This window comes from Centruroides vittatus, unplaced genomic scaffold (genome assembly GCF_030686945.1).
Source record: "Centruroides vittatus isolate TY-2023 unplaced genomic scaffold, ASM3068694v2 contig_596, whole genome shotgun sequence".
In the NCBI taxonomy this organism is placed as follows: domain Eukaryota; kingdom Metazoa; phylum Arthropoda; class Arachnida; order Scorpiones; family Buthidae; genus Centruroides; species Centruroides vittatus.
Window position 1 is genome coordinate 1,292,136 of NW_027122360.1, and position 22,669 is coordinate 1,314,804.

The 22,669-nt window shown below is 32.7% G+C and overlaps 1 protein-coding gene across 1 annotated transcript in view; it reads right to left on the reverse strand.

Moving 5' to 3' along the window:
* Positions 1-9,051: 9,051 nt before the first annotated feature.
* Positions 9,052-22,669, reverse strand: part of Dsor1 (mitogen-activated protein kinase kinase 1) — a 39,708-nt gene continuing 26,090 nt past the window's right edge. The window contains exons 9-11 of the mRNA XM_067275170.1: positions 21,955-22,016; positions 11,191-11,236; positions 9,052-11,120 (exon numbers count right to left, since the gene is read on the reverse strand). Coding sequence (XP_067131271.1) covers positions 11,001-11,120; positions 11,191-11,236; positions 21,955-22,016 — 228 coding nt within the window. The 3' untranslated portion in view covers positions 9,052-11,000. The remainder of the gene's footprint in view (positions 11,121-11,190; positions 11,237-21,954; positions 22,017-22,669) is intronic.

Genomic DNA, 22,669 nt, shown 5'->3' on the forward strand with positions numbered 1-22,669 from the left:
AACTATCTTCGCAAAATTGAACTAAACCTAATTAAAAATAATAATGATGGTAAACTGTTTTAGAATACAATACGAAGATTTCGGCCTAAGTTAATCAAAAGTTCTATCACAATAGACTTTAATACCTGGAAGCAGTTTTATCAAAGATTTCCACAAATTCACATGGAATTATCGTTAAATACAAGTTTAGAAGTTTACAACGAAATTTTAGATTCTGACTTTACTATTACTGAATTGAATAATGTCATTAAAAAACAAAAAGTAAAATAACTCCAGGAAATGACAATATTCCAACTGATTTCCTAAAAATATCATCACACGATTCTAGACTAAAAATATTAAATTTATTTAATAGTATGTACAAATCTGCTTCCTATCCCGATTCCTGGATCTCGGCCATTCTTACGATGATCTATAAAAAGGGCGATCATTCCTCTCCTAGCAATTACAGACCGATAGCATTGTTATCTACTATAAGGAAATGTTTTACCTCACTCCTTGCAAACAAATTTAAGCTATGGACTAAAACTATGGAATTAGAAGCCGAATTTCAATATGCATTTACTGTAAATAAAGGAACCGAATTTGCAATTTTTACCTTATTAATGATAGTTCAACTTTATCTATTAAAAAAACATAGGAAAATATATGCTTCCTTCATTGATCTACAAAAAGCATTTGACTCAATATACGTTCCTCTGTTGGTGCATAATCTAAAATCCTGTAGTGCAAGTTCCCGATTTACTTCAGCAATTCTTAAACTATACTCAAACTATAATATCACGATAAAACAAGGCAATATCATCTCTCAAACTTTAACTTTATCCCGTGGAATTCTTCAAGGTGATCCTCTCTCTCCTTATTTATTCAACTTCTATCTCATAGGTATTGATCGCCTTTTTACCGAATCAACTGATGGAATTGAAATAGGAAATAGAATCTTTCATTATATTCTTTTTGCGGATGATCTTGTGCTTCTGGCTCCAACAAAGATTTCATTACAAAGGAAAATTAATCAACTTAATAAATTTCTTCAATCACTATATTGAACAATAAATTCGACCAAAACGAAAGTCATAATATTCCGTAATAATTGCAAAATATCTGAAAATAACACTAAAATATAGCATGAAAATACTCTTTTACAAACGGTAAATGAAATAGACTATTTGGGAGTCAAATTTGATTGGAACCTATCCTTTAAAGCACATTTCAATAAAATAAAAATCAAAGCAAAACAAGCCATAGATAATCTACTATTTGTATGTTCCAAGTTGAAAACTACTAATTTGAAAATTCATATTAAACTATTTAACTCAACTATCATACCCATAATATATTATGCAAGTCCAATAGCGTGACTATTATAAAATACCTCAAATATGCAACTATAATTCATTACTCGACTTCCAACTTAATTTAAATAATCTCAGTAAAACGAATCTTTACATAATATACAATTATTTTGTCAAAATTTCCGAAAAGTACTATTTGAAACATCAAAAATTAATGATTGTTTTTGTATTCATTGTCTTTGTAATTATAGATGAAACATTATGTATGCAATCATAAAATCGTTGTTTATAGTGTTTATGACTTATCTTTGTACTTTAGATTTGCTAATTTGTAATCCTTCGAACCACTTGTATTATTCCCCCCATAACAGAGAAATTGTTCTCTTTTTGTATTGCTAATTTGTATTGTATTATTTTTATGTTGTTAAACTTACGGTTGAAGTTTACCTAGGCCCAATGGCCCCGCTTCCGGTCGCCATTTTGTTTGCTGTACTAAGCACGCGTACTACGTTCAAAAAATTATGCAAATTAGTATGTATAATTTTTTGAAAAAATAATAATTACATTAGTAAAAAATAAATGTTTTAAGATTATTTTGCAAGTTCAGCTAGCTATGAAATATAAAACAAACTGTTACTCACGTGTTTGACGCTCTGTCATACATTTCCTTTCCGTTTCTTCTCGCTTTTCCTTGATTTGCGATCCTTATCGCTGATGTTTCTATCTTTACTTGATATTTTTACACGTTTTTTAGTTTCGCCACACGAATGTGCCTTACTTTTTCTTCCCTTCTTACACTCGTCGCTTTATGGAGCAGCTGGAACGGACTCCGGTTCTTTCCATTTCGGCTCGATTCCGGACCCTTCTCTGCACACACCTCCTACAACCCACCTCGTCCCCTTCAATTTTCTACCTTTCTCGTATTTTCTCTTTGCAATTGCTGTTTCGTCTATTTCCACAACTTTATTTATCCCGCCAATCTTAAAAGTACATAGGTTATTAATGGAAACCATCATAACAAAACGTAAAAAGTTTGCCCAGTCGACTGCTGTTTTTTTGGAGATTCCCGAAGCTCCAGCAGCAACAGTTAGCGAACACTCTAAACACAGTAGGTGCCAGATAAATGACAAAATACTCTCCCACGACAAACGACCACATTTCCCTTTAAAGGTTCCTTGGAAAGCTGAATAATTCGTCCTGCAAACATTACATCGCATCGATACAGTGTTTTTATCTGCTCTATACATTAATTTACGACGTTTCCCACATTTGTCGCATACCTCTTCTACGTGTTGCAAATTCGAGAATATTGCAAATTTCACATCACTAGGCATTTTCTTATCTATTGCCAAATCATCGAAACCAGAGTACATTAATCTAAAGAAACGACCGGAGGTACAATTAATCCAAAAATTTTCAGAATTAATGTATGCAGTTTCCATTTTGTCGCCAAAAAAAAAAAAGAAAAAAACGTCTTACAACAATTACGAATACGATAGAATTATTAAATTTGCTGCACGTTGCATCACGAAAAGTAGACGGAATAAAAACTTACCTATTTACTATTAAAAATAGCAGAAAGTAGCATTTTTTCTTCAAAAATGTTTAACTGGTGGGAAAAAAAACCACTCGCAGCAGTCGAGCCGTCACGAAAAACAAAAAATTTGCGTACGATAGCGTTATTTAAAAATTGCGCCACCTACACCGAATTTCTAACATCACCTGCCGTCGAGATTACCGGAAGCGCGGCCATTGGGGTTCCCTAGGTAAACTTTAACCAAACTTTCTATGATGATGATAAATATTTTAAAAATTACAAAAGATAATTTAAAAAATAAAAAATAATCTTCCAAAAATCACAAAATATCTTAATAAAATTATTTAAAAAATACATTTTTTGGAATAAAAGCAATTTAAGGTTATAAAAAGAAATAGTTATTATTCCTCGTAAGAAAATGCGGCAACGAGTTGTCTAACTTTCCCGTCAGCATTTAATGGCGCCATCTGTTATCATATTTAAAAAAAAAAATATTTTTAACCATTTTGAGAGTAGGGATGGGTTTTATTTAAAAAATCCCTATAAAAATCAGTTTTAAGTAAAAAAAAAAACTAAAACATTTTTTTCAAGTTTTCTTTGTTTTGTGTGTTTCGATAATTATTTTAACGCAATTTTTAAATAAAATGAATTGTTTTGATGCAGTTTTAATGGCCTTTTATGGATTTAACGTTAATTCTTTATGTGTATTGTGTAGCAAATATTTTATAATTTAAATAATTATAAAAGTAATTACTATTTATAAATAAAATGAAGTATAAGAGGATTTTATATTTATTTATAATTTACCGCAAAGAATTTTCAGATTTGAAATTGATTGTTAAGAATCTCCAATAAATTTTTTATCGAGTTTAAAACCTTTATAATTTATATTTATTTATTTTTAGAATCGTCAATATCCGTTGTTCCTTCCTCCTTTCAATTTTTAATTTTGATTTATTGTACACTAAAACTTGCATTCCAAATATTAATGCTTAATCTTAAAAAATTAATTTCTTTTATTCAAAAATAATTTTTTAACATCCTTATAATTCAAATGGAGTGTATTTTATGTTCCAACGTAAAATTTCATAGACACTTTCTATAAATTTTTATATAAAGAAATTTTAGTCAATATTTCGGTTCGCTGTACCGTACCATCTTTTCGATGACATATTATTAAGAGAAGCGATCGTCGTCTAATCGTCGCGTGGAACTACGTCTTTATTGTTTTTAAGTATTTATAAATAACCGTTTTAATTTCAAAATTTTACGTCTCGCCTCATTATTATTATTTTAAAGTTTTTTTGACACTGATTCCATATTTAAAATAATTTATTGCTTTTAATTGAACGTGACGTGAGCGACGCGACGATAGCGCAAAAAGAACACGAAGCGCCATCTAGTGTAGATATACACTAATCAGATGATTCCGGGTTCAAATCCTAGATTAAATTGCAATTTTTCTATAAAAATTCAGTTTGCGAGTGTTTCCTATCTTTTGTGAATACAAAAGATAGGAAAAAATATTCGTCGCAGAATAGGGCAGAAAATCTTTATTATAATTTAAAATTTAATTTTAATTAAAGTATTGTCTAACATCTTATACATATTTTTGTAAAAAATTTAAGGTTACAAAATTAATAATCGACATCATTCAGGCGTTAAATAATAATTATTTGTAAACAAAAAAAATCTTATTTAAAAGAGAAAAAATTAACTTGTTTAACTGTGCATATAATTAGTCAAACACAATTAACTTTTATTGATTTTAATCATAATTTCATGCTTTGTAGTTCATAAATGAAAAAAAAACCTCTCTCGAAATTTCTCAGTAATTTTTGATTTTTTAATCAAATATTCTTTAAAATTTTTTTCTAAGTTTTGTAAAGTTAACGCAAATTACCGGTATAATGCTTATGTATACAACGTATTAACACAGTACAGTACGTACACAATAGCGAACGATTGTGTACCGCATGCGGTCACATGCATACATTTGTAATACACAAGTACACAAACATACAATCTCGCACGCACACAGGGTGGAGAGCGATCACGAACCTGGGGCTGTTTCTAGAGCCATTCTAAACCTTCACTTAATGCTCACGTTTTCCTCTCCTTCGTACACTTGGAATTACATAAACTGATTCCCAGACTTCATAATTATATTATTATATAAAGTCAGAATCATACATAAATTTATTATGCACCCGGCTTAGTGATTATAACCCCGGTATCCCCCTTCTCGTCAGTTCTGTGCACGCAAACCTCGCATATATCACCTGTAACACGTATATTACAGTACATAAAATACGAATACTGGTTTGGTGTTATATTTATACTACTACTAGACACAATTATGAAAACTGTAATTTAATCGTGTTCCTTAACTTTCGGTAATTAAAAAAAAATTAAAATAGACAATGTGAAAATTCATTCATTGGAACTTAGTATCAAAATACGATTTAAAATTATCTACATTTAAAGTACCTTTCATGCTTCACCGCAGTACTTTACACACATTACCTGTTTGCACAACGTCTCGTATTTACTTTCGCAGGTATAAGAAAATACTCGGACATAATCTCGGAGCTACTTAGAAATGGTTCCAAAATCAAACACATTTCCATTATTTTTATTATTGATCGCGGTCCAGGTGAAGATATTTCACTATCTTTTCCTTTAATGAAGTGTTTTTCCATGTTAATTACTTTTACTTTTCAGTTATCATCTGGCCAGAAGTCCTGTTGCATCGGCTATATGGATTTTAAATACTGTGGAGCTACACCTAAAGAAAGTAAGTCTGTCCAATAATTTTTTAAAAGTATTTGTTACAAAAATCGATTATATATTAATTAATTTGAATGCAACATTGTTTCACTCGGGTGTAGAAAATAATTCTTGAAATAGTAATAAAATATTTAAGAATATGCACTTCATAATACAATATTTATAATTGAAAAGGCAAATACGAACGAATAGTTATAGAAGATACACACAAGTGGCCACAAATACTTGCAAAAAATGTATATCTGCACTTCACTTTTTATATAAACATATACAAAAGCACACTAACGCACACAAATTAACCACCACGTCAGCATAATATATTATTAATACAAGCCAAACCATTAATCTTTAAACCGTTCATATTTACAGACGAAATTTGTAAAGTGGACGTTAAGAGCAGTATAATGAATGGAAATGTTATGGATTGTTCCTGTCCATCCGGACTGAGTTGCAACAAGGGACCCGTCTTCAAAACAAGTTCCATCTTTCAGGTTTATTTTATTTTCCAAAAATCGTCCCTATTGTTTACATTTATACATTTTCCTTCCTTTTTTTCCTTCCAGCTCGATCTTTCTATGTGTCAGAAATAAACGTAACCGTTAACTTTGACGCCGTTAAATCGGGGAATATGTTACATTTTTAGAACTGTTGATTTTCACAAATACTCCAGAAGTTTTGTAAATAAACGTTAATTCTGAAGAATAAAAGAATACTGAAGTCTTTGTTTTAGAATATTTCTTATTGACAAGAGTTTTTATCGCTTAGTTTAAAGAATAATATAAAAACAATATTCTACAATTAAACGAGGCAAGTTAATTCCGAATTCTGATACCGGTGTCTCTGACTTACTCCATTGTTATATCGACACATCAACTTTCTTTCCTAGTAAATTTGTAATACAGATATCGCTAGTGTACTTAGCGGTATCGTAGAAAATAGCAATTTAGTTCAGAGTTCTACCACTGGTGTCGCTAGCATACACGGCAAGTATTCGAACGTTTACTCTGAAAGCGAAAATTTTAAAAAGTGCATCTTAAACGTGATAATCGAGCAACACAAAGCATTTAATTAAGCGCCACACGTTAGCAGAAAACATTCTAAATGATTTTTCCATAATTATTCAAAGATGTATTATTTTAATTACAAAATTATCCACATTTTCGATCTATCGGAGACGTAATTAGGATATCTACATCGAAATCCGAGTAGCCGATCAATAGTAAAGATAATGGGAAAGATAGCAATCTCTTCTTCTTTTGTTTACGAGAAAATTAACGAGATTAGATTATTGTTTGACTAACAATTGTCACTCTTATAATTACGACGCAGGCGGATATCGAGGGAATTTTGAAAGAGAAACTATGAATGGGTTCAATCACTTTCTCTGTTAACGTGCCAATAACTTTCTCAGATTAAAGGATAAGTAAAATATCCAACACATTAATTACTTTTTCGGTTTCCAACTTGGATATTGCTTCCATTCTTTGTTGTTTACTAAGCAGCATTTTTGTTTTACAAACTATAACCATGGAAATCGTACAGTACAAGTGTGAAACACACACTGCAGCGTCGTGCAACTACAATACAAAAACATATTATTAAATATCAGCTTTTCTGTACATTAATATAACATCAATTTTAATTATAATAATACCAAACTACATAATTAAGGAAAGAATGTAATTAATTTACAATTGATACACTGTTTGATTTAAACTATCTAATGAAATATCTGGAAATTGAACGTGTGTGACGAAACAATGTGAAATAGTTGTTTTCGTTTATTGGTTAATAGAAAATTGATTTTATTGGCCATTTCTAAATTTAAAATTAGATTAAGGTAAATGAATAGCAATAAAAGAAAGTTAATTTCGGTAGCCAATGAAAATTTATAATTTTTAAAATTTCAGAACAGCCAATGATTGTTTCTGACAAAATTTAGGAATAGAATATTTTCTGACTGTCACAGTTTATAATGAAAAACTTCATATACCAGAATTTATGGTGACAGCAAATCTATTGCCTTCTCTATAGATTTTTAAAGAAGAAATGGATGTTCAGATATGTAAAAAGTGTGGTGAAAAATTTTAAAAAGTATATTGTAATTGTAATATTAAAATGAAGATGAATTTAAGCTGTTTTGGCCATTTTTGTAAGGTTAAATTTAATATTTACAGACTTATACAGGAATGTCAAATTTTTAAATTACAGAAAACTGAGTATCTTATACATAAAGATGGAAATAAAAAATTAATTTGAAATTATTGAAACTATAAATACAATGAAAACCTATAGGGAACACTCCAGTTCTCAGTAGATTTAAATTTCTAATGGAACTGTTATACAACTGTCAAACTCTCTAAAGATTTACCAAAATTTGCATCTCTTAATGGAATTTTTACACGAGAATTTCTTAGAATATCAATGCTTTTGTTTTGATGGACGAATTGTTTAGAGAAATGTGAAGAAAAATTTATAAAGCTCTGTTTATGTTATTCCTTTTCTCAAAATAGTTTTCTGAAATACTCTGAATATTCTAATATTTAATATATATAAAAGACAACTTTACTTTCTGGTAGAATATTTGATTTGTCCACAATATTCAATGCCAGTTTCCATAAAGAGAATCACTATGTTACACTTCCGAGATCATATTTTTTAAATTGGTTTTTCATATAATCTGATTTTTAATAATAAAATCTTTCATCTGCTTGATATTAAAATATATACCATATATTGTTAAATTTAACTTAAATAGTAATACTTTTTGCAAATGGCATATTTTTATAACCTGGACTATCTTAAGTAAATGAAAAATTTACTTGAGAGGTATAGACTTGGCAATACTGTTTTTGTTTTGCTCTGTGAAGTGTTACAAGAAACAAACTCATATCCAAGATTTGTATGAGGAATGACATTTGAAATTCTAACTAATTCGTCAGCAAGTGACGAATCGGGCAGGTGTTGTGGAGATTTGACATTGCCGAGCCTACTCCTATCTGACAAACTTTGTTTGATCACTCTTATACGTTTATTTTTTAAACTGTTTCTACCATGCATGTACTGAATATTAAACAGGGTCTTTTTTTGTACAAATCACAGGTTGGTTTGGGCCCATACTAAGAAAACAGTAATGAAGAATATCAAACATCCAAATTTGAACTACAGAAATTTCTGTGGATCCAATTCAGACTAATTATTCATAGCAGTAGCCTGAAGTCTTAAGTGGTTTAATACTAAATTTATAAGCTGTTTAATGCCATTTTAAAAATCCTTTATACCAATCAATTGTTATGTCGCTGCATCGTCATGAAATTTACTTGTACGTTTTTCACAAATTTGTTGAACGAATACAGTGCAGAAACACTCTTATATTCAAAATGTTTGCATAATTTTATAAACAAAGTAAAAGAAATAAAGTAAAAAAGAGACAGTATGATATTGTTTTAATGTCATGCAGTCGATGACTGCCAGAATAGGCACATTAGAAGGAAAGTACATTTTACAATTAACTCTTTGTTTTTCTCACAACCATACTTTTCCCAAAATAATAATTACATTCGACTGATAAATTATATAAAATGTCCATTATCGTCGAACGTCGACATGTACGAGAGTGAAATTATGTTCGTCTTTGAGCCAGACAGCTACCGTACAAGTTATCTTTTGACTACGATACAATGAGATATCGCGAACGGTACAATGTCAGATTCTGCGTGAAGTATTTGTGACCGGAATTGTTTCTCCGATGCTGCGGCCGTTTGCATAAATTGCTGCCAATATAGAGTATAGCGTAGTTGGATTCGAAATGCGCTCTGAATCACGGCATGATATTTTTGTATTTGTACATAACATACAAAACCGACATCAGATGCATTTATCATTTTTTTAGGTTTCACTCTTTGTTGCAATTAATATACACTTATACTGAAAAATTACATAATGCATGCGAACACTACACTTATAGGGAAAAATGTAATTCCACCTTTTCGAAACGACCTAAAAATTACAAATATGTACAAAATGAGGAAGGAAAAAAGCAGTTATTTCATTTATCCTTAGTGATTATGTATAAAATCTCAAAATTTAGACTGTACAAATCAAATTATATGTTATTTAAATAAATTCAAATCAGAAAATGAAAAAAATTGATAAAGTGCAAACTACTTCAAAAACAAATGATTCTGTTTAAGTTTTTCGTCAACTGAATTATTGAAAATTTCATAAAAACAAAACTTGAAGTCTGTAAATAAGCCTATAGATATTTCTTTTACTTCAGCCACAAAGTAAAAAAATAAAGGCAAGAATTCCAGATAAATACAGTTTGAAAATATCAAAATACTGCTAGATACTATTATAATTGTTTCTTAGAATGAAAATGAATCTCATACAATTGAAGAAAATAAATTTCTTCCCCCTTTTCTTAATTTTAACAACAGCTTCAACAACAGATATGATCAACTTACGATACATCAAAAATATATTCTATGATGGAATGAGACATAACGGAAGTCAAAATGTGTTTGGCCACACTTGCCATTAACATGTGCTATATAATATTCATGTATCTTGTGAGAATATATATACATACTCTTCGTGCAAAAAGGACGTACGTTTTCTATTGGAGCTTCATACTCGACAATAGAATTTTAAAACATACGATATCCATTGTCTTTGATATTCGATTGAACAATCAAAAATAAATAAAATTAAGAAACGATTATTGAGATGCGAAGCAAGTAATGCTAATACGAAGATTCAGTTTTCTTACATATTTCAGCCTTAGTTTTTGCTTCTGGCCATTATTAAAATCGTCAATTCGTAGATATTATATCCATTAATTAAAGCAAAACATTTAAAAATATGTCAAAATAACTTTCCTTTAATTTTTTTGGATGTTTTTTGAATTTTTGAATAATGTTTATGAATAATACAACTGAATTCAATTTGTAAAAGAAAATTAATGGAAAAAAAACAGACAAAGTAATTGTAAAGTTTCAAAATATGGTTTTGATTTAAATATATTTTAAAGAAAAATATTGCTCTAAGAGCTTAGCTGCATTTTGATGCCAAAGCTTAAAATAGAGAAAAATCAAAAAAAAAAAAAAAATATATATATAAAATAAAAAATTTATGACAAACCTCCAAATCTCAAATAGTCTAACAAACGATATCTCCATTAAATTTCTTCTACAAGATTAATCATACCACTGAAAATTTGAACTTAAGAAGAGATAAAAATACAAACAAGCCTCATAGAGACAAGATAGTTGAAACCATCAGAGGATACACGGGTCACAGAAAATTCTCTTCAGATTCCCCGTTTAAAATGCTCGACAATAGCTTCCGAATATAGAAAATGCAAACTAGGATCGCTTTTACACTTGCACGTCAGACGATAATTTTGTCGGGGTCGAAGGATCGAGTCCCATCGTTTGACAGACCCATCCCGCAAAGTCTACTTCTTCGGTTTCGGATCGTTTGATGAAAGGATGATTCTACAAGAAATGAATAGCCGTAAGTATTTTTAATTAAGTATCCCAAATAATTTAAATTAAGCACATTTACCATGAGTGTTTTTAAGTCTGCACGTTCTGCAGGATTTTTCTTCAAGCTAGTAAAAACATAAAACAGTTTCAAATATTTGTAAATGAATGCATAAATCTTGTGAAATTTACTTAGTTATTACTTATCGTTTAGTGATAATAGAAAAATCAAAAATACATTGCAATATACCATGCGATTCATAACTGAAGTACCTAAGTTAATGCTGTTTAGAGAAATATTTGGCATTCCAAATACAGCCAAATCCAACTAACATTTCAGAACATGCAGAAGATTTTTCCCATAAAAAAAATTAGTACCAAAACTCACCACAATGGCACTTTGGTACTGTAAGCAAAGAAAAAGCATAAATGCATGTGTTGCAGCCAAGTTTTGGATATATTGAAAAAATGAAAGTGGCCCCTACTGTTGAAAGTTGAATCAGCTACACTTACCATCATAGCTTGTTAGAATGAACATTTCTTGTTAAGTTGTTTTGAAGCTAGTTTAAACAATATGATTACTGCTGACATTTTGTTGCTCAAAACTGTAGGCATGAATTTGTCTTGTTTGAACAAACTTGCAACTTGGTGACCTTGGTTCGACAAGTTGCAATCTCGTTGAAGAAAATCTAATTTGTCAGATTTTTCAATCATTGTCACATTATCAAACAAATCAATGACAAAATCAAAATCACATTAGATCATGGTCCCATCACTTGAGAGAAACAAATGACCTCATGTCTGCTCAGAATGTGTTTACACAATGCCCATTGCATTGTGTAAACATCTGAATCACCAATAAACCTTGTCCATATGTGTTTTGGTGTGACAAAATGTCAGTAGTAGTCATATTGTGGTTTATACAATTTTTATACAATAAGACAACTGCTGTCACTTCATGAAAGCAGCAGCAATGATGCAACTGCACTTTGAGAATTATGCCATCATAAAACTTTATGCCAAAGACCAATGATTCCCCAAGCTCAATCCAATTGAGGGCACAAACCTTACATTTCATAAGTAGTTGAAGATGTTACCACAACTGTTGTTAAAGAGTCAATGAATAATGTTATGGACTAGTAGTGCAGTATCACAGCAGTTGGGTGTATTCTGTAGTACAGTGTGAAAGGTACTGATAAAGTTAGTGCATAATTATCCAACTAAGATCATCCAAAACCAGAAGTTGCTTGTTGACAACAGCAAAACCTGACTGACATTTCTATTGACCTTCGCCTTGCCAGAACGGAAGATGATGTGCTGTGACCACGAGTGATTCTATGGAGCAGATGCACATTTTTACCTCAATGGAACAATGAACACCTGTAACTGTCACATCAGGCCCAAAAAAAAAACAGTAATATTTTCCAGTAAATTCTACAATTGCAATGCACTTGCCTAAAGTTAGTCTGAGGAAGATTCATAATCACTTTTATCTTCAAATCATTCTTCAACAAAGAAGCTAGTCCCAATGGGCCTGTGACATGTTTTGTTACAGCCCATTGGGCCATGCAGCCCAGAGATATTGAGAGATGCTTGACAATTTTGTTATAGGTAGTATTATAGAAACAATATAGCATTACTTTCTCTCTGAATTTTTTTTTTTAAGAGACATATATAATATTCATTTGCACAACAGAATTATTTGGCACCAACCCATATAAAAAACACTATAAACAAAAAATAATAGTACTACTTACCAACTGCACCATTTAGGCTGCCATTGCTTAAGCTTGCTTCTGTTGTGGAGTATCACATTGGATGGCATATACATACAAAATGTGTCACTCGGTCACATGACAACCTCAAAGTGTCACTCACATCAGTCACATGATATCTCTGATGTATCACTTTTTGAACTCCAAAGAAACTGCTAACCACAGTTTGATAAACATTGCATTTGTTATGTTTCAGTTATAATTCTGGCAAACATTCTACAACAAAATCCATCAACTTAAGATTTGATGATGATGATTTATTTTTAAAAAGATTAACACCGTAAAAAAACACAACAAATAAATTATCAAATTACTTGTGTAGCAGCCTTAAAACAATTCTATAAAATTACTCTTTAAAAAAAAGGATACTTCCTACCCTAAAGTAGAAAGTATTAAATTTTTAAGATTGTATATGTTTTTCTCTAATGATTCTACAATGCAGAAGAGTATGATTATTCTTCGGCATTTTAATCTTGCATTATTCAATGACATTATTGCATACATTATTTTAATTCTTTTTAGTTAAAATTTGATATTAATTAATTAAAACTTTTAATTATCATAAGTTTTAATTAAAATTTCAATTGGTACACAAATTACATAATGTTTGACTTACAAGAGAAAGGGCTCTGTAATGTAACTCTGTCATATGTAGGTTTACTTTATTCATTCTGAACTTCATTTCTCATGCTTTATCTTACTAATAAGTGAATTTCTCTGTGATGTTACTTGGTGCTTTCATATTATGAAAGTACCAAAATGAATTATATATTATTTAATGATAAGAGTGAGGACAGAATGTTAACAGCATTTCATTATTGTAATTATTTACTAACAAACAATTTTAACAGACTACAGACACTAAAATTATTCATAAAAAAAATTAAAAACGAAATATGGGCTAACCTGACGCTGATATCTTTTGAACTTTGCATCTGTGTGCTCTAACACAGAGCTACTCAAACTGTGGTCCATGGACCAGTGCTGGTTGGTTTTATAATTATTTTTATTTAATTTCACAAAACACATGTTATATCTGTTGTGTTAAATGAAACATTTTATTTCCAAACTAAAAAAATTTATATATATATTATTATATAGCTAGTTCGGATTTTAAAATGAAACAGTTATATAAACCATGTATATTTGAAAATTTAGATAATAAATCTATAATTATTTATTTAAAATTATTAATATTTAATTTGAATAATAAAATAATAAATCGTCTTTATCAAATCTTAAATTGGTAGGTTTTGTTGTAAAATGTTAGCAAGCAGTATAACTGGAACAATGTTTATGATAACAAATGCAATGTTTATCAAACTGTGATCTGCAGTCTCTTCAGAGTTCGAAAAGACCTTGGGAAATACGTCGCAGATGTAAGTGACATTTTGAGATAGTCACGTGACCAAGTGACGTCAAAGCAGAGTCACATGACATGTTTTGTACACATCCACCATCCAACATGATACAGTAAGACATCTTTTAGCACTTCCTTGATTAACGCTGATTCAATATAACACGGTCTGCTCGAAGCCTAAAAACAGCTCAAAATTTATGCTGATTCAAAGTATCATGGCATTTCATTGAACCGTATATAATACAATCATTTCCGAACACAAACCAATCAGCAAAAAGTGGCAATTCATCATAGTGCTGTACTTTCCTTAAATCTGTTTGTTTGGTGCAAAAAAATATAACATCATGGATGCCATAGGAATATCAACTTCATGAAGCAAGAATTAACTGATAAATGCATGAACAAAGTGTGGAAGAAGTTATGGCTGAAGGTATCCAAGAATTCTCAATGAGAAAAACCTATTGCTATATCATTAGGTTGACCAAATTGTCAACTTAATTGATACAGCAAGACTAGGAGATGTAGATGAGCAGGATATTCAGGAGTTACCGCAGATTTCTGGTGAAAGCCTTACCAACGACAACCTTCAAGAACTGGCAGAACAAAGAATTTGTGTATAACTGAAAAATAAAGATTCTGAAAACAAAGAATCCAAAGAATTTCTCTACAGTAAAAGTTTGGTAACAATAACCAAAATTGTTGATCAAATTGTAGCAAATGATCCAGATTTTGAAAGGAGTGCAAAAGCAAGATGAAGCATTTTGAATGCGATCTCTTGCTACCGACATTCGCTTAAGGAAAGAAAAAAAAAGCAACAAATGAAACTACACAACTTTATGGCAAAAAGCAAGAATTTCAGAAGAGCCGAAACCTTCATCACAAAAAATGAAGTTTACATTTCTGTGTGCATATGTTTGTGTGTTATTTAACATATATTATTTTGCAAATTAATATAAAAATTACTTAAAATGAAAGTAAAATCCATTTATTTTTGGTCATGTATTCCCCTTTCCCTATTTACTCTGTTTTAAAATGGCCTTGTTTAACACTGTTTCATTTAGTGTTTTGTTGTCTAGGAACGTATCCTGTGTTAAGCAAGGTCTTACTATACTCTGCAACAGAAACAAGCTTAAGTAATGGCAGCCTGAATGGTGCAGTTGATAAGTAGTCCTATCATTTTTTGTTTATAAAGCCAAACAACCATCAGATTACATCAAGCTACTTTTCCATGGTTATATTTAATTAATTACTAAATAATTTGTCACTAGGGGAGGCTTTAGGTGCTATCTCTTATTAAATTTAATAATTATAAATTCATATTTATTAAATAATTTAGAATATTCTGGAAGAAAAAAATTGGTCTGAAGCAAGACTCAAACCAGCAACTCCCGCTTACTGTGCAGATGCGTTGCTAGTTACGCTACCCAAACCTCCAGTCCAATCTCCTATTTCAGACATATTTAAATTGGAGGTAGCATAACTGACAACACATCTGAATGGTAAGCAGGAGTTGAGGGTTTGAGTCCCACTCTGGGCCAATTCTTTTCTTCCAGAATATGCCAAATTATTTAGTAATTAATTAAATATAATTATGGAAAAATAGCCCAATGTAATCTGGCGGTCGTTTGGCTTTACAAATTTATCGGGTTTCATGATGTTTGTTTTATTTATAATGTTTTTTGTATGGGTCAACCTCAAATAATCCTGTGTTTTGCAAATAACTATCATATATGTCCCTTTAAAACAAAAATTGAGAGAGAAAACAAAGCTATACTGCTTTTATAGTACTATCTCGTACTCCCAACTGTAACAATAACAACGTCTTTAGTCAACTGCTTTCGTGGAAGTTGGTTGGTTGGTTAAGTTGGTGTTTTATGGCACAAGAGCCATATAGGCCAAGCTGCGCCAAGGCAAACAGTCAATTTGTATATAAATTAATATATAAAATAACAAGTATATACAACAATTAAAATAAACAAACAACAATATATAAATAAAAATTAAAAGTAATTAAATAATTAAATCTCTCTATACATATTAGTGACTTTCAGAAAGTCTAGTAAATTGTCAAGATTTGGCCTCTGGCCCAAAACCTGTCAGAGGTATTAATGTGTCAGTCGAGTATGTCCAATTCTCAAAAGCATAAGAATAACCTCAGATCTCTTGTCATAAGGTTTCTTCTGTGTCCAATTTTCTATCATAGGTTTGATCTCGTATAGTTTATTGTGAACTTGTGCGTTCCACACATTTTGCCATCTCTCTGCTAGTCATCTTTTAACAACTAGCTTCAAATCGTCTCCTTCAATATGCATTGTATGCTGTGAAGGACTAGCTGACTTTGCAGCTGCATCAGCTTCTTCATTTCCTCTTATACCTACATGGCCTGGGACCCAACAAAATTTTACAGAAATATTACTCACAATAAGATGGAATAACCGTTTGCAAATTTTAATCACTATGGAGTGAGAAGTAGGTTCACACGAGATCAAAGCCTGAAGTGCACTAACTGAGTCAATGTAGATCACACAGCAATGATGACCTTTCCTAATTACAAATTTTAAGGCTAGGTAAATAGCCTGCAACTCTGCAGTAAAGATGGAAGAACTCAGTACTAATTGTACTGCCACAATTTCATCCTGGCAGACAAGGGCTGAGCCAATGTAATCAACTGATTTCAATCCATCAGTGTATATAGGAATTAAATTCCTGTCACAATGTTGAATTTCAACAAAGCACTGTCTATAGACATAATCTGAAGTGGATTCCTTAGGAAACTGCTTTAAGCTAATGTTAACATTTATCACAGGAGTTGACCAAGGTGATATATTATCAACCTCGACCTGTGAAATGTTGCCTGAGTCCAGGTCAATCGTGCTGCTAACATTCTCCATTCTTATGTCGAATGTAGGGACACTACTTGGCCAAGCTGCAAATAATCTTTTCAGTTGAGTATCTAATACTGTACAATCAACTGAAGGTTTAGCCAGAGATTTCGGTTTGATATAATAAAAAAGAGACAACTGTTCTCTCCTGAGAGGTAGTGAGAGCTCATAAGTATCCACATACAAACTTTGCACAGGGTAGGTGCGGAAGGTACCAGTGCACAAACACAGTGCTTGATGGTGAATTGGATCCAGCATCCGAAGAGTAGATTCTCGTGCAGAGCCATACACGATGCATCCGTAATCCAGCTTAGAGCGGACAAGGGCCCTATAAATCCTGAGCATAGAACATTTGTCTGCTCCCCAGGATGAGCAGCATAATACATTTAAAAAGTTCAGGGATTTTAAACATCTACTCTTCAAATTGCACAAGTGTGGCAAGAAAGTCAATTTATGGTCAAACACGACACCAAGAAACTTAGCCTCATTGACCATTGGAATTTTAACCCCATTTAGGTGAATTTCAGGATCCACGTGCAAACCATGCCTTTGGCAAAAGTGGATGCACGAGGTCTTCTCTGCATTAAAAGTAAAACCATTGACCTTGAACCAATTGTCTATGTGATTTAGGGAGGTTTGCAGTTGTCTCTCGATGAAACCCATGTTACTAGACTGGTAGGAGATCTGAAAGTCATCCACATACAGAGAGTGTTTCACACTGGGAGGGAGACACTTAGCTATGCTATTAATTTTGATTAGGAACAGAGTCACACTCAAAATACAACCTTGAGGAACACCCTCTTGTGTGAAAGGCCTAGATAAAGTGTTGCCCATCCTGACTTGGAATCTACGATTCTGTAGGAAGTTTTTTACAAAAATTGGCAGATTACCCCGCAATCCGAATTCATGAAGATCACAGAACATCCCATATTGCCAGCAGCGATCGTAAGCCTTCTCTATATCAAAGAACAGACACTAAGTGCTGTCGTCGAACGAATGCTTCACGTGTAGATGTTTCAAGGTTTACTAAATTGTCTGTGGTACTTCTGTTCCTACAAAATCCACTCTGATGTGGTGAAAAGTAGTTCTTTTCCTCTAAGAGGAACATCAGACGTCTGTTTACCATTCTCTCGAAGAGTTTACAGAGGCAACTCGTCAGAGAGATTAGTCTGTAATTAGAGGGAGTCTTGTGGTCTTTACCTGGCTTGGGAATGGGAATAATGATTGATAGCCTCCAAGAGTCAGGAAAAATATGTTCTGTCCATATTCTGTTAAACAGATTCAGAAGATTACTAAAAGAATTGTTTGACAGATTTTTAATCATGCTATAGTGAATTTTATCCGGGCCTACAGCAGTATTCCCAAGCAAGAGATTGCTGTATGTAATTCAATTCTGGTGAATGGCATATTATATTCCTCATTAGATGAGGAATGGAAATTTAAATTTTGTTTTTCTCTTTGGGCTTTATAAGCTTGAAAATTCCTTGTATACATTACATTGCTGGATGAAGAAGAAAACATTTCACCCATCAACTCAGCAATACCCTATATATCGCTGATTATTGTGCCATTATTTTCCAGCATGGACAGAGAGTGAGAAGCATATTTCCCATTAATTTTATGGATTTTATCCCAGATTGCTTTTGAGCTGGTGGAAGATGTTATGCTAGAGACATAGTTCCTTCCAAGAAGCTTTGCCTTCTTGTTTTTCTGGCATTTGCCTTTGCTTTTATAAAAGTAACCAAATTGTTAGCAGTGGGGGTATCTTCTGAAAATCCCCCATGCTTTCTTTTGTTTTTAAATGCTATCTCGCAATTCTGATCCCACCATGGTTTCGGATGCTTTGGATATCTGGTTGATGTTTTCCCCATTGTGTTTTCAGCTGCCTGAATAATACTGGAAGTGACAACTTCAACTGCATTATTGATATCAGCAGTATTTACCATTTCCTCAGTGATTTTAGCCAAAGAAGAGAATGCAAGCCAATCTACTGTTTCAAGTTTCCAGCTTGGTGGACAGGCTGATTCACAGATTTCTCTGCCTCGATATTTTAAAAATATTGGGAAGTGGTCACTGGAAAGTGGATTAGATCCAACCTCCCATGTAAATGCTTAAAACAGATTTGGACTTGCTAATGATAGATCAATGGCAGTGAATGTTCTTGTTGGGGCATGGAAGTATGTCACTTCTTCAGTATTAAATAAATACAGTTGGTGATTACCTATGAATCTCAATGGTTCTGCCTCGACGGTTGATATTGTGACTGCCCCACATTGGATTGTGGCCATTGAAATCACCCAGTAAAAAGAATGGAGTTGGTAGCTATTCAACCAAGTCATTCAATTCGTCCTCATTCACTCTGACATCTGGTGGCAAGTATATGGAACAAACTGTGACAGTTACGCCAATTGAAATTCTGACTGCCACAGCTTGCAGCTCTGTTTTGTACCGGTAAGGATGGAATGCGGTTTGAAACCAGTATAGCCACACCTCCACTGGCTCAGGTGTGGCTATCATCATCCTCGTGGTAGAGATCAAATTCTTTTAAAGAAATTCTTTCTCCAGGTTTTAGATGTGTTTCCTGGAGTGCCACGCAGAGAGATGTGGTAGATGATGTCAAGTGTTTAACGTCAGAGATGTTGTTGCGGAAACCATGACAGTTCCATTGGATTATTTTGTAATCCATTATGTGTTTGAGGCAGCATTTTTTGTGAAGGTATCCCTCTTTAACTTCACAGACAATTTTCCTTTTGAAGGTGAGGTTGTTTGTGTCACCTCCATATTATTCTCTTCATCAGAGATATCAGAGAACTCACTCATAGATTGAGCCTCTGATCTTTTAGATTAAGAGAGAGCTGCTTTCACTCTGTTTGTTTAATGGGTTCTTACTAGCCTTTTTAGAGCACAGGTTTCTTGTCCTTACTCCTGTTTTAGGTAGGGGTGTTTTTGGTTTTGCATTCTCCTTTTCTGGTGTTTCTTTTGATGGGATCAGTAGACATTTCGCATGACAAGTGAGAGATTCCTTTGGGGAAACAGAAATATCTGTCTGAATTCCACATGTCTTTGTGGATTTCAAAGCAGCAGCAAATGTCTTTGGTTTCAGTGGTGCACTTGAAGTGATCATGCAACATGCCTCTGGGTAGAATAAGTTGTTGACTGTTTTTACATGCTGGATCTCTTTCTCTCTCTGCCATGCAGGGCATTTTCAGGAGTAGGGTGTCTTTGCAGTTCACACAGCATGGAGTACTTTTACATTCAGTACTCTCGTGACCTTCAGTTCCACACTGTGCGCAAATGCCTTTCCCTCGGCAGGATGTTTGTGAATGTCCAAATCGCTGGCATTTGAAGCAACACAACGGATTTGGAATGTAAGGACAAACTGGGCAGTGCAGATAACCTGATGTAATAACAGATGGCAAAGTTGGTTTATTAAATGTCAAAATAAGGTGTTTGGTAGGAATCAACTTACCATCTCGATGAATGGAAATGCATCAGACAGCAGTGACCCCTTGGTCTGAAAGGCCGATCTGGATATCTAATTCATCTTCAGATATCAGATCGATCTCAGATATTACCCCCATGTGATGAGTTTAGGCTTCCATGTGGGGTGACAGCGACTTCCATTTCTCCCAGGGTCTTCGTTTCCAGAAGTTTTGCCGATTGTTTGGGGAAGCTGTTTCCACCAGTAAATCTTCTGATCTTAATTTTTGTATTTTTTTCAATTGTTCGATGGTCAATTCAAACAATTTTTGAATCAAGAAAAAAGAAGCTTTAGCCAAGGGCTTTTCTCCCGTTGCGTAGTACTCCAGCAACCTAACGTACTACTAAGTATGCTGGGTTGCTGGAGATTTTTCCATTGGTTGTTGTTGGTGCACAAGGACATTTCAAATTTTTTGGATCCATTATTTAATATTTTTATTCACCTCCCAGTGACCCCACCCACCATGGGGCCCAACAAGGGGATGCTGTCACATGGAGTACTTCCATAGACCATCACATCAGGGTTTCCCAGGAGCTATACCCTCACAATGCAGTCAAGTAGAGCACATCTTGTCTGACGTGTCCACCCAATCTGCATCGATCGGTTGACTCCAAGCCGAGGTCAAGAATGACTCAATGATCAGCCAATTGACTCAAACAAAGCCTGATTTGAGCCTCCCGTTTATCCGAAGCAGGGGCCTAAGAAGTGTGTTGGGGACGTTATGTCGCCCCTCAACTACCAGGATCCGCCTTTCCGGCATACGGGCCACCACATACGGCAAACACGTGGGTGGGCGTTCAGATCCCAGGAATGGTAAAGAAGAGTTACTAAACCATCTCTGGGAGGTCCCCTCACCACAGACAAGAACCCACATCGAGGGGATATTCAAAATATGAAACATTTAAGTTTCAAGAAGCATTAAACACACAACAACTTTGTATTTTGTAATGGCTTGCATTTTTGATTACTAACAGTTAATAAAAATAAAAAATAAACTTGAAAATTCAGTTTTCAGGAAACTAAAATGGACACTGTATATCACAATTTCTACATTGTTTAAGAGCTTTTACCTCATCAGTACCTGTGTAAGGAAGAAATATTTTACAGCATCAAATGATTTCAATTTTGCCAGGTTTTACTGTGTATTCCTTTTTAAACTTGATTAATATCATTAAAAAGAGAAAAAAAAAGTATTTTTTTTTGTACTAAAGGAAACTGAATTTTGTCAAATCATTTCTGGTTCAGAAATTGATAAATTAAGATATTCTTGTAGGTGGATTAACAGCAATAGGAAATAATTTAGTAAGCTATGTATATATGTTGTTAGTAAATACATATTTCATCTTACCATCTGTCTACAAGATCTTTAAATTCAGTAGAAAAGACTCCAGTGGGAACTGTTGGAGGTGGCTGAAAAATATTTTAATTAATTTATTATAATGTTTGTAATTATTTAACAATAAAGTTTGTTTTATTGAAAAAATATAATAATATAAAAGAAATGTAGAAATATTACTTATAAACAAATGATACTGCCAATTTTAAATAAACTAATATGGCTAATTAATTAGTCATAATTGTATCTAAAGTATTATGTATAGGTATTTATTACAATTTATTAGAATTATCAGGAATAGTTTTTAAAAATTATTACTATTATTATGTTGGTTTAGTGAGCTATACTTGGTTGACACCAGTTGCTGTATACTATGCAGGACCAGAGTCAAGGCATCGCAACCAAAACAAGACAAAAATTAAATAAGTGTGTCAATGTGTGTATCTGTATTCAGGAATTTCCTAACAATATGACATGTATACAATATAGAAATTCAATGTACTATTCAATTGTAATGTTCTCAGGCTTTTGTAGTGCGTGTGACTCCTGTAGAGGAGAGAACAACAGGTACAATAAGCACCCTATCCATCCTCCACAGATGCCTTATTTCCTGACTTCTGTGTACTTGTAGATTGTTTCCCTGCATGTGTTTTGTATATTATGAGTGTTTGGAATGGATATGTCTCTAATGTGTGTGATTTTATTGTTTTTCAATAAGTGTGATGTA